The sequence below is a fragment of the Endocarpon pusillum genome (genome assembly GCF_000464535.1).
Source record: "Endocarpon pusillum Z07020 unplaced genomic scaffold scaffold1611, whole genome shotgun sequence".
Lineage (NCBI taxonomy): Eukaryota > Fungi > Ascomycota > Eurotiomycetes > Verrucariales > Verrucariaceae > Endocarpon > Endocarpon pusillum.
In genome coordinates this window covers 13,007-25,972 of record NW_006916042.1, presented here as the reverse complement: position 1 = coordinate 25,972, position 12,966 = coordinate 13,007, and the positions used below count along the sequence as shown (strand labels likewise).

The window sequence follows — 12,966 nt, the reverse complement described above, 5'->3', positions numbered from 1 at the left end:
TTACCGAATTCGCTCATTCAAATTTGAGCTGAGTGTGTCTATCCACACGGTATGTGCGCCTATCACCTATTTTATGTCGTTGATGACCTTGTGCATCCACCTGTTCGTCCCACCGACCGTCCCATTCATGACTTCGTCAAGCTCCGCAAAGCTAATAACATGGCCCGTGATCTTTTTCCCATATCAAGCCCAACCCCACACAAATGCGCGCTTCGCTTGCTTGAAACTTGTAGTCCTGACCCTGTTTTTGTGGTATCTTAGGAAATACTAAACGACATAGCCTGCGTAGGAAAGTAACCTAGAGAGTAGTCTTGTGAAGTATAAAACAACCATGTTCGTAGAAAGTGAGTGTATAAAAATTTCATTTGACCGGGTGCTGCGCGCTTGTGGCTGGGCTAGGAGTGTTGATCTGCTCAGAGTCGACGTTCTTCAACCCAAACGCATTCCCAGTAGGACCTTCAACAGTACTGGCAGTTGTGCTAGGAAGGCTTGAGCTCTGGCTGCTAGCACTCGGATTGGAATCAGTCTCAATGCTGTAGATGAGCTTCTCGATGGCAGCGACCTGTTTGCCATAGTTGAACTTTTTCAAATGTAGAAGGTGTGCTCGGATTTGCTCGACAAGAGCTTCCCTTTCGCTACCTTTAAGATGACCGAGAACCTTTTCTGTACCATTGTCAGTCAGGCTGGAATAGCAGTGTTAGACAGGGGTTGACTTGCGGATCACGTAGTTGCCGTACTGATCTCGAACAAGAGCCAACGCCGGGTTCTCTCCTTTCTCATTCATAGTGGTGAGAAGTTTCAGGATCTCTGCCTTCTGACCAGGTTCGCCAAACTCGATGCTTTTCTCGACGACATTGCTGGCAAACTTGTGTTTCGAATACATGAAAAGTTGAGAGATGACGACGGATATGATCTTGAAACGGTCCTTCTCCTCTCCATTTTCAATGACATGTTGAATAACATAGTTCCCGAATTGGTCGGTAATAAGCGTCGACACGCAGCCATGAAGTTCCCTCAGTATTGATTGTCGAGCATTTTCCTCACAGTGTTCGAGCATTCGTTGGATGACTCGGCATCCATATGGATGTGTGGCTAGGCGTTGAACCTGCTCGTGGAAGGCATTGATGATGAATTGAATGTGCTGGGCTGGAACTCGCTCGATTGCCTTTTGAATGACATGATTGCCGTTCTGATCCTTGACGCACTTCAATACATTGTTCTCGAGTTCCTTTACAATGCTGGCTTGTTGGTCAACTAGCACATGTTCCAGTGCCTAAAATGTAGTGTCAGTAAAGGACTCACAAGTGCAAAACGCGGACTATACCTTTTGAACTACCCTACAACCATACATCTGCGTGGAGAGAGTCATGATGTGACCTTTCATCTGGTTTGCAAGGATCTTCTTCTGCGCTTGGTTGCCATGCTCGAAGAGTTTCTGGATCACATAATTGCCAAAGACGTCCGTCATCAGTTGAATTGAATTTGGCTGTATTTCACCGAAGATCTGGTCCTTCTCATCAGAATTGGCAGTCTCCAACTTCTGCTGAATGAAACGAGAGCCATATTGATCACCACTGAACTCAACCACATGATTGTAGATGTCCTGTCGTTTGTGAGATCGTGCACAATATAGGACGCAAAACGTCTTACCTTGAGTTCGTAACGCTTATTAGTCTTGCTGTTTGTTCGAAAATCCTCAAGCAAAGGGCTCCGAATCACCTGATTCGAATCTTGTTCAGTCTGGCTATAACGCAGATGTTGTGATGGCGCGGATTGGATGTTGGAGTATGCAGAGTAAGATGGCATCGCATATGGCCTCGCAAGAGGATTCATTTGAATCTGTGATTGATATGGCGTGTCGATTTGTTGTTGGTACGAAGGACGCATTTGCAACGGGTTGGCCTGCAAGTATTGCTGCTCAGTCTGGTAAGGTTGAAGTCCTCGTAGCTTTTTCTCTAGTAACGTGGCTTGACCACTTGGCACTCTGCTCGACACACCGCTATCAGAGCCTGCGTTAAATGGATTTGGCGCCGTAGGCGGCGTACTGGCCGTGGAGTAAAACGGAGTGGTGGGTTCCTTTCGGGTTTCACTCATGCTTGGTGAGGAAGATCCGCGATTGCCATAGGGTGTGCTACGATGATATGCTGGAGGGTAGTGAAATCCATGGTCAGACAAGCCGTCTGACATGTACGGGACTTGGGCGGACGTTAATCTCTCGCCAGAAACACTTCGGAAAGTGGACCGCTCAGCAGAGATGTTGTAAGACATCTGAGAGCTGAATGTTGGTCGATCATTCGACCTTGAGCTTTGTATAAATTGATTGGTACCATGCAATCCCAGCTTTTCCAATTCTGAAACTAAGTGCTCGTCTCTACCACTAGCGCGGTCGTCAATATCTTCCAGAGTTGTGTCAAGGGAAGCATCAGTGGAATGGAAAGGGCGGTGAAATGCCCGAGATGCACTATTGTGTGAGAGATTGGATTTGGAGACAAAGGCTGAGGGTCGAAAATACGTGCCGGATCGCATATCCGAGTTGGTTCGAGAAGCGCTGATTTGTTGAAGGACGGGGTTGTTAGGCATTGCATGGTCCGACGGAGCGCTTGCGTAATGCTTAGCTGACGACGTAGAAGGAACGAAAGAGCTGGCACCGAATGTGATCGTTTTCGTAATGGGCTGCTGTTCCTCATCCTGGCCAGAATCGTCAAAAGCAGAGAAGGAGTTGACGTTCGAGCCCTGCGAAGACAAGCTTAACATCGGATTCATTTGGTTGTTCAGTGGAGCCTGATCCGTCATTTGGCCGATGCCAGGGCGATTGAGCGATGATAGTGGTAGGGAGCGTCCATTGGAATCTTGCATCTGCAGAGAGCCCTGGTCGCCATTTCGTGGTCTGAGAGGCGAAATATTGTGGCTGTTCGTTCTTGATAGAATTGGTGAGGTGTTATTAACAGAGGACGGCCAGGGTAGTCCCGAGCGCCCATTCCACCCATCAGATTCAGATGTGGATAGGAGTGACCCTGAACCGGTCTTGCCTTCGAATGGTGTATCACCTTCAGTAGAATGCGAGGTCGAATCTATTGCTTGTGAACTGGAATTCTAGATATTGAGGGAATCCCATACCTGTAGAAAGCACAGCGTCTCCGGCTCCATCTGTAAAAGCATTCGGGCGGCTAGCATTTGCCCAAATGTTGCTGTTCCATGCGGTTTTGGCGGAATTGAAACCTGTTCCGAAATGCAACGGTGTCTTCAAGCCCGAGACTTGATCGAACGAGGCAAGACGGTTGCTTCGGGCCTGATTTCCCACAAATATAAGCAAATGTGAAACGTGACTGAGCTTTGAAGGAAACTTACGTTTTGCACTGCTGTAGGATTGCCCATGGAAGAAGCCATGTTGAACAGACCGTTTATACACAAATATTCTCTTCAGCAAGATGGGCGCAGCCTGATTGCAGTGGTGTAGAAAGGAACGAGGTATGTGGGTACACAAGTACAGACTGTTTCAGCAAACACTTGTCAGCATTTCGATTCCTAGTAGGCAAAAAAGCCCCGAGCTTTAGATTAGAAGCTATCAGAACGTACCGGCTCTCAGAATATTTTGACACGTTGAAGTCTCAAGCACCATATGTGAGATAATGTACGAGAAGAAAGGCGAGAAAAGAAGTTATTGTCAACAGAAGAGCCGTCAGCGTTCGGTTTTAGTGCGTATGCAAGGTGTCCGTAGGTCTCTTGATCCCTTCGTTTGACAGTGTTGGTCGCTTCGAACTTCAGCAGGCAGCCGCAGAACAGATTACGTGCATGACAAGCGGAACCCCCTCGGCGCCTGGTGTATCGAGCCAGGAAACTGCTGTGGGTTGTATTGAAAACATCCGATCGAAGTCCAAGACGGTTAGAGCCCGCAAGGGAGATATGCTGGGCGAAGGGTGAGGAATGCTACTATCGCCGGTTCTGTCGATTGAGGCGCAAATCTGGGGTCAAGTAGAAGAATTTGCGGGAGAAGATATGAACAGATGAGGCGAGCGTCGCACAGACAGGAGAATATGACACAGAAAAAAGGCAGCAAAGTATTAGATCAAGGTAGGTTGTAATAGGTCTAATGAAAAGAAGCGCTTGAATCTGGATCTGAAGCGAAGTGAAGATGTATCAACTTTCTTTTGCCCGCATCGCATGTCAGGCTGGACCTAGCGGGTTCCTTAGTTTGGGTGGCGCTTAAGCCCAATGGAGGCTTAAGTACATGGTCCAATGTCAATCCTTCCAGGGCCGGAAGTGGCCCAGAAACTAAAGGAGCGCCCCGGCTGTAGTTTACGGAGAAGACAAGCAGGGTCTTGGGTAACTAGTCGTGCACACTGAACAGATCTTCTCCAGAATAGTTATAGAACTGTGTCATGTAGTAGTACGAATCCAGACGTCCGATATGCCATGTGTGCGTAAGGTGTACTTGTAGTTCTGTCTTAAAAAGTGTCAAGTGTGGAGGTTCACTTGTGTCAGTATCATGGTGTTTATCCAGCATCAACACATTTGACGTTCTACGTAGTAAGTACCTGGTAGCTTTTGAAACTGGGGATAAGCCACGGGCGCACGGCTGTTGCGATCATGATGACTCTCTGGCTGCAGGCAGCCCTCGCAGCAACTCCGAATGAGGGCAACCAACCGTTTCAGGGCGTTTCGGATGGTCCAAATACTTCGCGAAACCACGGCTAACTTCCTAGATGACCTGGTCTACATCATCTGGCGGCCTTGCGGCGGTCAGAGTATTTTACTTGTGCATCAGGCAGAGTTATCCCACTTCCGCTGTCTGTACGACTTCAAGTGGGGCTCACTCGTAAGCAAACCTCAGCCAGTTATCCGAAGTAGCGGTCTCCAGTTTTGGTGTAACATTTGATGGCCCTGAGCCAATATATACAGATGAATGGCTTCTCTGGTGGACGATATCAAAGTACTGGGCCTAAGTGACATGGCATGATCTTGGACCTGATCGAAATCGGGTGGTATTTTCTACGTTGTATCCACTGCATCCGTACCAACATATGAAAATGCTGGGATGAGGTTTGAAATGATGCTGAATGTTCATCTCGACTCAAGGTGGCGATAAGCAAAAGAGTCTTGACTGTCGTGCTTGTATAGCGGCATCGGGCAAGATGAGCATTGTAGGTCAGGTCTGATATGTCGCACTTTATTCTTGCCGCTTAGTGAATTCTAGCTAACTTAAGCATCCTGACGCTCTTTGATGAAATGATGGACTCGACTAATATGGGTAGTTAGAGAGCCACGGGAAAATGAATCATTGGGACGCTGCCATTGAGCAAGGTAATGTGCTGGTATCATTTTTCTTATTCATGGAGATGTAAATCGGCTTGATCCAGTCAGCAAAGGATGCATCGCATGACTTCTAGGTATGCTTTACTACGTAGAAGGTTGTATTCTTAGAAGCATAGCATCTCAGATTACATACCATCTCCGGGCCCATGATGTGCAGCGGAAGCAGAGGAAAGTCTGCAACTGCAAGAATCAAATTGCGGCGAGATAGTACTAGGCAAAACTTGATCACGCGTGATACTCGTGACAATCGTGATGATTGGCTAGGCATCACGAAGATGTTATTGGTAATTTCATAAACGGCCGACGGTGCAAGATCTAAGCCGAAAGCAGCGATGACTATTTCATATTAGCGTTCATTCAAATTGTGCTCTATTTACAGGAACGGGCCAAAGCGCCAGATTAGGCGCTACGAGTACAAGGGGGCAGAGACTTTCTCTTCTGTTGTTCGCAATCCTCCTTGCGGTGCTCCTGCTTCACCTTTGAGACAAAAGCTCTTCCTCACCTTGCTCTTCACTACCGCTTGGCCGATCTCAGCTCCACTCTCTTGCTGGAATCGTGCTGTCCACTCCTTCGGAGCACCTCTAATACACCACGCACACTACGCTCTTTCTTCGCTGCGTTAATACGACTTTGCTCTCCTAATGAACTGCTAAGCATCAAGGCAAACCCTTTTTGCATCGAAACAATCCGCACCGATCTTCTCTAGCTTGTCAAAATCCGTTCTTCGAATCTCACCACCATCAATCAAACATGGAATTCGCTAGGCGCCTAGTCAGTCGTAATGACAGCACAACTGCCGATTCCACATTTACACCCTCAGTCAGCAATCTCCTTCTTGCGCTCCTCACCCTGATCGTCTTTGCTCTAGGGCTTGTTGGCATTCTCTGCGTCCTCCGCAAGCGCCAGGCGACAAATGCTGAAGTTCTGCCAACACATCAAAGAAATTCCAATCATCGTCGCTTGACTATTACAGCGACACCATATACTGGAAAGACAGAATCGGCACATGTCTATGATGAGAAACGCAATTTGATTGAAAACTCTTCCAGTCCTCCTGACAGCCCTGTACCTGAAATTCGTATCACATTTCCCGACGAAGAAGATCAATCAGGAAAGAAGAAAAACGGACGGGTGGTTGTTGTCCGGATTGGAGACTCAGGCAGTGTCGGCATGGAGCCTGTAGCACAGGATTCTCTGCCTCCCTATCAATTGAAAGAGACGGAGAGATTTCAGTCTCTCGATTTAGAGCGAATGGGTGGACTAAGGGAGAAGGTTGAACCTCGAAGATGGTCATGAGGTCGGTGCATTTCAGAGGAACATGCTCTCCTGTCTTTATGGCCAAAGCATCAAAACACCGCTTCCTTCTACCTCGACTGGTTTTCGATTCTAATAGCCATGACACCACAAGAAGAGTTTTATGACTGCTCGAATGGCAGCGAACAATTGCTGGATGACAAAGCTCTTTTTGGCTTATCTTGACGTTTCCAAATATTTGGCAGCTATTTATATTCTCTGGTCTTCTGAAGACACGTATGTGTGGATGCTAAGTGCTGGATCGGCACTGTATTGTATTATCTTAACAGATCGGTCAAGGGAGCCCCTTTCCATGAGGGGTGGTACAAAATCATAAGAATATATTGAGTCCTTGGAAAAGTTCTATCGTCGTCTATTATGTAGTACATAGGACGTCTCTAATGTAGACGATTGTGGGTCTCTACTAGGGCTTGAGTTGCCGACCACAGCGGGTGCATTTAAGTGAGGACGCGAATGGTACAACCACCACATTTAACGACGAATGCAACATGACCCTTTTCAACCCGAACTTGCCGTCTAATGTCCAAAGATGATGTCCGTATTGCTCTCTCTGATGAACAAAATGAACAGACTTCAGTGCACCCCTCAACTCATCAGGATGATAGCACAAGAGGGGAAGCGACCAAGAGAAGGGTTACACAATTTAAGAAATTCCATGCTTTGAATGGCGCACTGTTCTTTGTGCTTTGGTGGGTGATCTCAGATTCTCAAGGGATAGAATGAGTAGCTGATTAAAGCAGTGTCATACACGTTGTCGGCATCTTCTTTTTCACGAAGGGCTTCCTCTTGACCCGGTTGATACTCGACCACAAATCCACGTGTGACGCTCCTCCAGTTAATGTTTCCCGAATCAATGGAGATTCCTCGACAGTCGAGGGATGTTGGTATCCAAGAAAATTTAACAAGGCGGTCATCATTGTCATTGATGCCCTGCGATATGACTTTACAGTGCCTTTCCTGCCCTCTGAAAAAGATAAAGAAGCGAGGCAGTTCCATAATGCCTTCCCCATCCTCTACGATACGGCAAAAACGATGCCCAAAAATGCTTTTCTACTTCCATTCATTGCAGACCCGCCGACCACTACTCTACAGCGACTGAAAGGGTTGACGACTGGTACATTGCCAACATTCATTGATGCTGGCTCTAACTTCGCCGGAACTGCTATAGAGGAGGATAACTTGCTGGCGCAAATGCGAAATCTCGGAAAAACAATCGTACATCTGGGTGATGATACATGGCAGTCTTTGTTTCCAGGATATTTCCATGAAGATTTGTCGCATCCATACGACTCCTTCAACGTGTGGGACCTTTATACCGTTGACAACGGAGTTACATCGCATCTAATGCCACTATTGAATTCTCACAACGGCACAGAGTGGGATTACATCTTCGCTCACTTTCTGGGAGTCGACCATGCAGGCCATCGCTACGGACCAGATCATCCTGCGATGAATGACAAGCTCCAAGAGATGAACAATGTCATTCTTCACATCATGGAAACAATAGACGACACCACACTCCTTGTAGTCCTAGGCGATCATGGAATGGACACCAAAGGTGACCATGGAGGAGAATCTGACGAGGAAGTCGAGGCAGCTCTCTGGTTGTATTCCACGAGGCCGGTATTTGGTAGAACGCATGCGGATTTCGTTTTACCACCAGCGAATGCCAAGATACGACCTATAAGGCAGATAGACCTAGTCTCGACCTTGTCACTTTTGCTTGGGCTTCCCATTCCTTTCAATAACATTGGTGCACCAATCGAGGAAGCTTTTTCTCAACGAAGCGGCTCAGAATGGAGGGCTCTTGCAACCGTCAATCAAATCGCAGTACACCAGATACGCAAATACCAGGCAAAATATTCAGAAGCACGGAATCTTAATCTTGATTCTGATCCTCATCAAAACGCACTTTATGAATCCGCTTTGTCATTGTTAGAAGTAGATGTCACTACTACCAAGAACGATGAAGCTCGTTTCAAAGAAGCCTACCTTGCTCTGCGACAGTACGAGGACACGGTCTTGAGCCTGTACCGCCAGCTATGGGCGAACTTCAACGTCGGCGATATGGCGGTAGGTGTCATCATTCTGACGGGAGGTTTAGTCTATCTATTAGCATTTTCCGCATGGAAGCCCAAGATGAACGCCGGTATATTGATCCCTGGCAACCTGTGGTCTGGGCTTGCCGTATTCTTTTCGATCTCACAATCTGCGGGTTTTGCCTCAAATTCCTACACAATACACGAAGATTCTATTCTCTTGTTTTTCTTGGCCACGTTTGGACTGATCAGCTGCATATCTTCTCTGCGACAATCCGAAGCATCGGATCGACAACTGGGCACAGTGCAGTCGATATTCTTCACCTTGTTGACAAGAGCGGCATCGTTCTCCCGCCTGTGTCGCGAAGAACAAATGCCTGGCTGCCGTTCAACCTTCTATGCATCTTCAAACTCCTCAACTTCGGCACCGTGGCAGGTTTTCCTGCCCTTCACTATTGCAATTCTTCTTCCAGCTTTCATCAAAGCTCGGTATAAGGGTACAGCTTCCTATTTTGGCCCTGCAGGATTCTGGCTAGGGTTCTGCTTCCGTGTCGGACTTCTGTTGATTGCAATCTATTGGGTGCTCGATGCCGCTGATAATGGCGGATGGCTTCAGCAGGCGGTGTCTCTGGAGACGTTAAAGAAAGCTAGTCTTACTGCTTCACAGTGTGCGATAGTTATAGCGGTGTTCGTCGGCAGCATAACGATCGCTCAAGCCAAACCATGCATTGACGTTTCCTTGGCAAGACAAAAGCCCATTGAAGGGCAAGCAGAGGATGACTCCAGGCAGGCCAAACCAGCAGTCATCATCCTGGGTTATGCAAATGTCCATGGCACGCGGTATTTCTTGCTGCTGCCAATTTTCATCCTCTTGGTGTCCGTCCTGCTACCTCCCATGGGCCAATTTTCAATGGCAATCTGCGCATGTCAGATTCTCGGTTTATCAGAGATCCTGGATACCAACGGCTTGACGATCTCGATGTCAGCCTCATCCGGAGCAATAACAGCAATAGGTCCCATCATCCTAGCCATGTTAGGTTCTTTTCACTTCTTCAAAACAGGCCATCAAGCCACTCTTGCCTCCATCCAATGGAACGCCGCTTTCGTTCCCTTCCGCACCATCACTTACCCCTGGTCTCCTATCCTCATTATCCTCAATAGTTTTGGGCCACAGATACTCTGCGCTGCAGCAGTGCCATTGACCGTGCTGTGGAAAAGGCCGATCAGCAAGAACCCAGGGTGGATGAAGGAGGTTTTGTGCGACGTGATGTGGGCAATGCTAACGCACGCCTCGTATTATGCAATAATTCAGCTGGCTACCACCATGTGGGCAGGGCATTTGCGGAGGCACCTGATGTTGTATCGGGTGTTTATGCCAAGGTTCTTGATGAGCAGTGCGCTGCTGGTTGTCATTGATGTGGTGTTGCTCGTTGTCGTATGGGGCGTAGTGAGAATCAATACTTTGAGCATAGGGGAGGTGATGGGTTATTGATTGGGATGGTATGTGGGTATTTTCTAACGTCTCATTTGTATCTTTCGCAACGAATCGGGATACGGCTAGCCTCCAGCATGATGAAGAGTGGCAAATTCATGTGGCAGAATTATCACAATACACTTTTCAACAACCGACACTTGTAGATCTTTGCATACATCTTCAAGTACTTCCAGGACTCACCAGTATGCTGACACAGCCTACAGCAGCATTGCCACCAATCCACCTCTCAGCAAACTGACATATCAATGACCTACCAGATCACGCTTTCCGTGGCTGCCCTATAATATTCTTCTCGCAGCTCCTCTAAAGTTGCTATTCCTCATCCCGCTTATAAGAATATCTTAAATCTCTTAATTAATTTTACATAATGTTAAATAAGTAAATAGAAGGATAGAAGGACAGAAGACCATTCTGTAAATTCTACGCATTTTGTGTGCAAATTCTGTGCGCTGTTTCTGCGCATTCTGTGTGCATTCTCATTTTTGATGGGTGCGGCTTAGCAAAATTCTGCAGTCTTGGCAAGCTAATAGCCTTACGTTCCACTCAAGAAGGCAGGAAGGTGAACTTTATCCATTCAGAAGGCTGATCCTTCGGCCCGCATATTTGAGCTTACAAGTACTTCAAGAAGCCAATTAATTGAGCTTGGCAGTGTAGACACATTAGATAGCTGATAAATGAGATATCATCTGAAAGACTAACTACTAGCAACTAAGTCCAAGATGGTTAGTTTCTTAGCCACATTCCAGTGGCAGCTAACTTCTTTTGAAGCACGACTCCCTACGAAGTCGTGCGTTCAAAGTAGTTGACCAACACTAAAGTGTGGCTGATCAGCTAGCCATCTCCATGCTAGCGCTAAGCTCTTAGTCTCTTAGATCATCTAACACTTAGTAGGCTGAGATTAGGGATGGCAGGGCCTATAAGATAAGATTACATTTTGTCAGTAACATTATAAGTACCTATAAAGATAAGGACTATCTAGTAACTAATTTAAGCACCATTAGGTGCTGGCTCCTTACACAATTAATAGTTGACGGGTCAACCTACTAGTATGTTCATGCTATGACACTCTAGCAGCGCCACACTGTCCAGGGGGTCAACTACTTCGTACTCAGACAGCCATTACCATCTCATAAACATCCCCTCAATGGCCAATCTTTCGCAAGACGATCGTGATATTATCAAAAAGCATCCTTTGGACGACTGTCTAGATCATTTACGGGATTCACTTCGAAAGGCAGAGCAGTCTTACGATGGCGCTGGCGATACTCCGGATCAGGGACGCCTCAAAGTGGTCTCAAGACTTCTTTACACCTTGCAAGGCCACGATGTTGCCCTTACCCTCTGCTCAAAGACTGGAGCCGGAGATCTAGCCTCTGAGTTATCCACCCTTTTCAGACGTGTCCGAAATGGCGATTTTAACTACCAACAATACCGCGCGCTTTCACTACTTATTATCAAGGAGGCATCGGATTTTGGTGTCTGGAATGCTGTTTTTGATCTCATAAGGTTCACTTCTCAAATAGCCCCTTTTATATGCATTTCTTCTTCGTTCGACGGCACTCCGGTCATATACTCCTCCGCTTCGATGCAAGGCGACGAGCAGACGAAGAGGCTCTTGGATGTCCCACTTTTTGATGAGATCAAGAATTATACATATCGGAACGTGGGAGGATTCTTCGCGAAGTATTTTGAGGGAAAGAAATAGTCTTAGCGAAGCAAGGAAATTTACGAAGCCGTGAAAGATCACCATGTTGATGGCCGATGGACTGACTTCCCTGATCCCTTAGACGAAAGCGCCGTCTAGGACTGGCTGTCGCGCATTCAAGACGAGTATCTGACTGACGCTTGCGGCATCTACTACAGAACATTAGCTACAACGGAACTCGTAGGCGCGCAAGCACGGCGTCAGCTTGACTTCTTTATTAAACGAAGGACGGATGCTGTTGATACTAGCCATGACTGGAAGGATGTGCGAGTCATCAGAGAACATTGGGTCTTACAGAATGATTGGAAAAATAAATTTCTTTAGCTTGCGAGATATGTAAGGGACGTCTTCTCTGTCTAGCCCGCCCGGCGGTTTGTCCACGCATTTACGCTTCTCAGCACCTCTATAGAGCTGTGGGTGTTTGACCGCTCGGGCCTATATAGCTCCGGGCCTTTCGACATTCATGATGAGCCTAAGAAGTTTATCCGGGCGTTGGTGGGCTACACTCTAATGAGTGACGATGAGCTCAGTCTAGATGGTTTTATTGAGCATGATGGTCAAAACGACTCTATTATCACTCAGGAAGATTCGACTAGAAAGAAAATAAAGATCTAGCTTGAGCAGCAGCCTATAATCATACATCGAGCCATCATTTATCAGGGAACAACTTGTTATCTCTCGAAGGATGGAAAGAAAGTTGTGAAGCTATCCTAGCCTAGTGATTTGCGACCACCAGAGGCAAAACTTCTCCGCTGAGCACGCAGTCTTAGAGTCATGGGTGTGGCTACGCTCTTTGGACACTATGATATCACCACCATCAAGGAATTGCGCGACGGTTTGACATTCCCCCCCCTATATCGCTTCCGAAACACACCACTTAGCGCTTCGACATCATTCCCAGAATCTCAATCCTAAGTGTCGCTTTCTCCATCCTTCAGAGCCTTCTAAAGCTTAGGAACTTCTTAAACTTCGTTAGGGAAAAGAAGGTTTACCGAGAGGGCGCCATGAGCTACGAAACGGAAAAGATCCGAGAGTTAAACATCGAAACTCAGAAATGAGTACGAAGCGAAGCACAACCCACAAGGTGAAGATCTAAGTTA

General features: G+C 47.0%; 4 protein-coding genes across 4 annotated transcripts; 3 read left to right on the top strand and 1 right to left on the bottom strand.

The window, feature by feature from the left end:
* Window positions 1-361: 361 nt before the first annotated feature.
* On the bottom strand, window positions 362-3,387 carry EPUS_05503 (uncharacterized protein; the record flags this gene model as incomplete). Its single annotated transcript, XM_007802309.1, has 6 exons — window positions 362-683; window positions 738-1,273; window positions 1,325-1,603; window positions 1,651-3,071; window positions 3,118-3,289; window positions 3,349-3,387. The coding sequence occupies 6 exons, from the start codon at window positions 3,385-3,387 to the stop codon at window positions 362-364; spliced, it is 2,769 nt and encodes a 922-aa protein (XP_007800500.1).
* Window positions 3,388-6,063: 2,676 nt separating this feature from the next.
* EPUS_05502 (uncharacterized protein) lies at window positions 6,064-6,609 on the top strand (the record flags this gene model as incomplete). The annotated part of the gene is made up of 1 exon (XM_007802308.1): window positions 6,064-6,609. The coding sequence occupies one exon, from the start codon at window positions 6,064-6,066 to the stop codon at window positions 6,607-6,609; it is 546 nt and encodes a 181-aa protein (XP_007800499.1).
* Window positions 6,610-7,146: 537 nt separating this feature from the next.
* EPUS_05501 (uncharacterized protein) lies at window positions 7,147-10,158 on the top strand (the record flags this gene model as incomplete). The annotated part of the gene is made up of 2 exons (XM_007802307.1): window positions 7,147-7,316; window positions 7,368-10,158. 2 exons carry the CDS (start codon window positions 7,147-7,149, stop codon window positions 10,156-10,158), a joined length of 2,961 nt encoding a protein of 986 aa, XP_007800498.1.
* A 1,147-nt stretch (window positions 10,159-11,305) lies between these two features.
* Window positions 11,306-11,866, top strand: EPUS_05500 (uncharacterized protein; the record flags this gene model as incomplete). The annotated part of the gene is made up of 1 exon (XM_007802306.1): window positions 11,306-11,866. One exon carries the CDS (start codon window positions 11,306-11,308, stop codon window positions 11,864-11,866), a length of 561 nt encoding a protein of 186 aa, XP_007800497.1.
* Window positions 11,867-12,966: the final 1,100 nt, after the last annotated feature.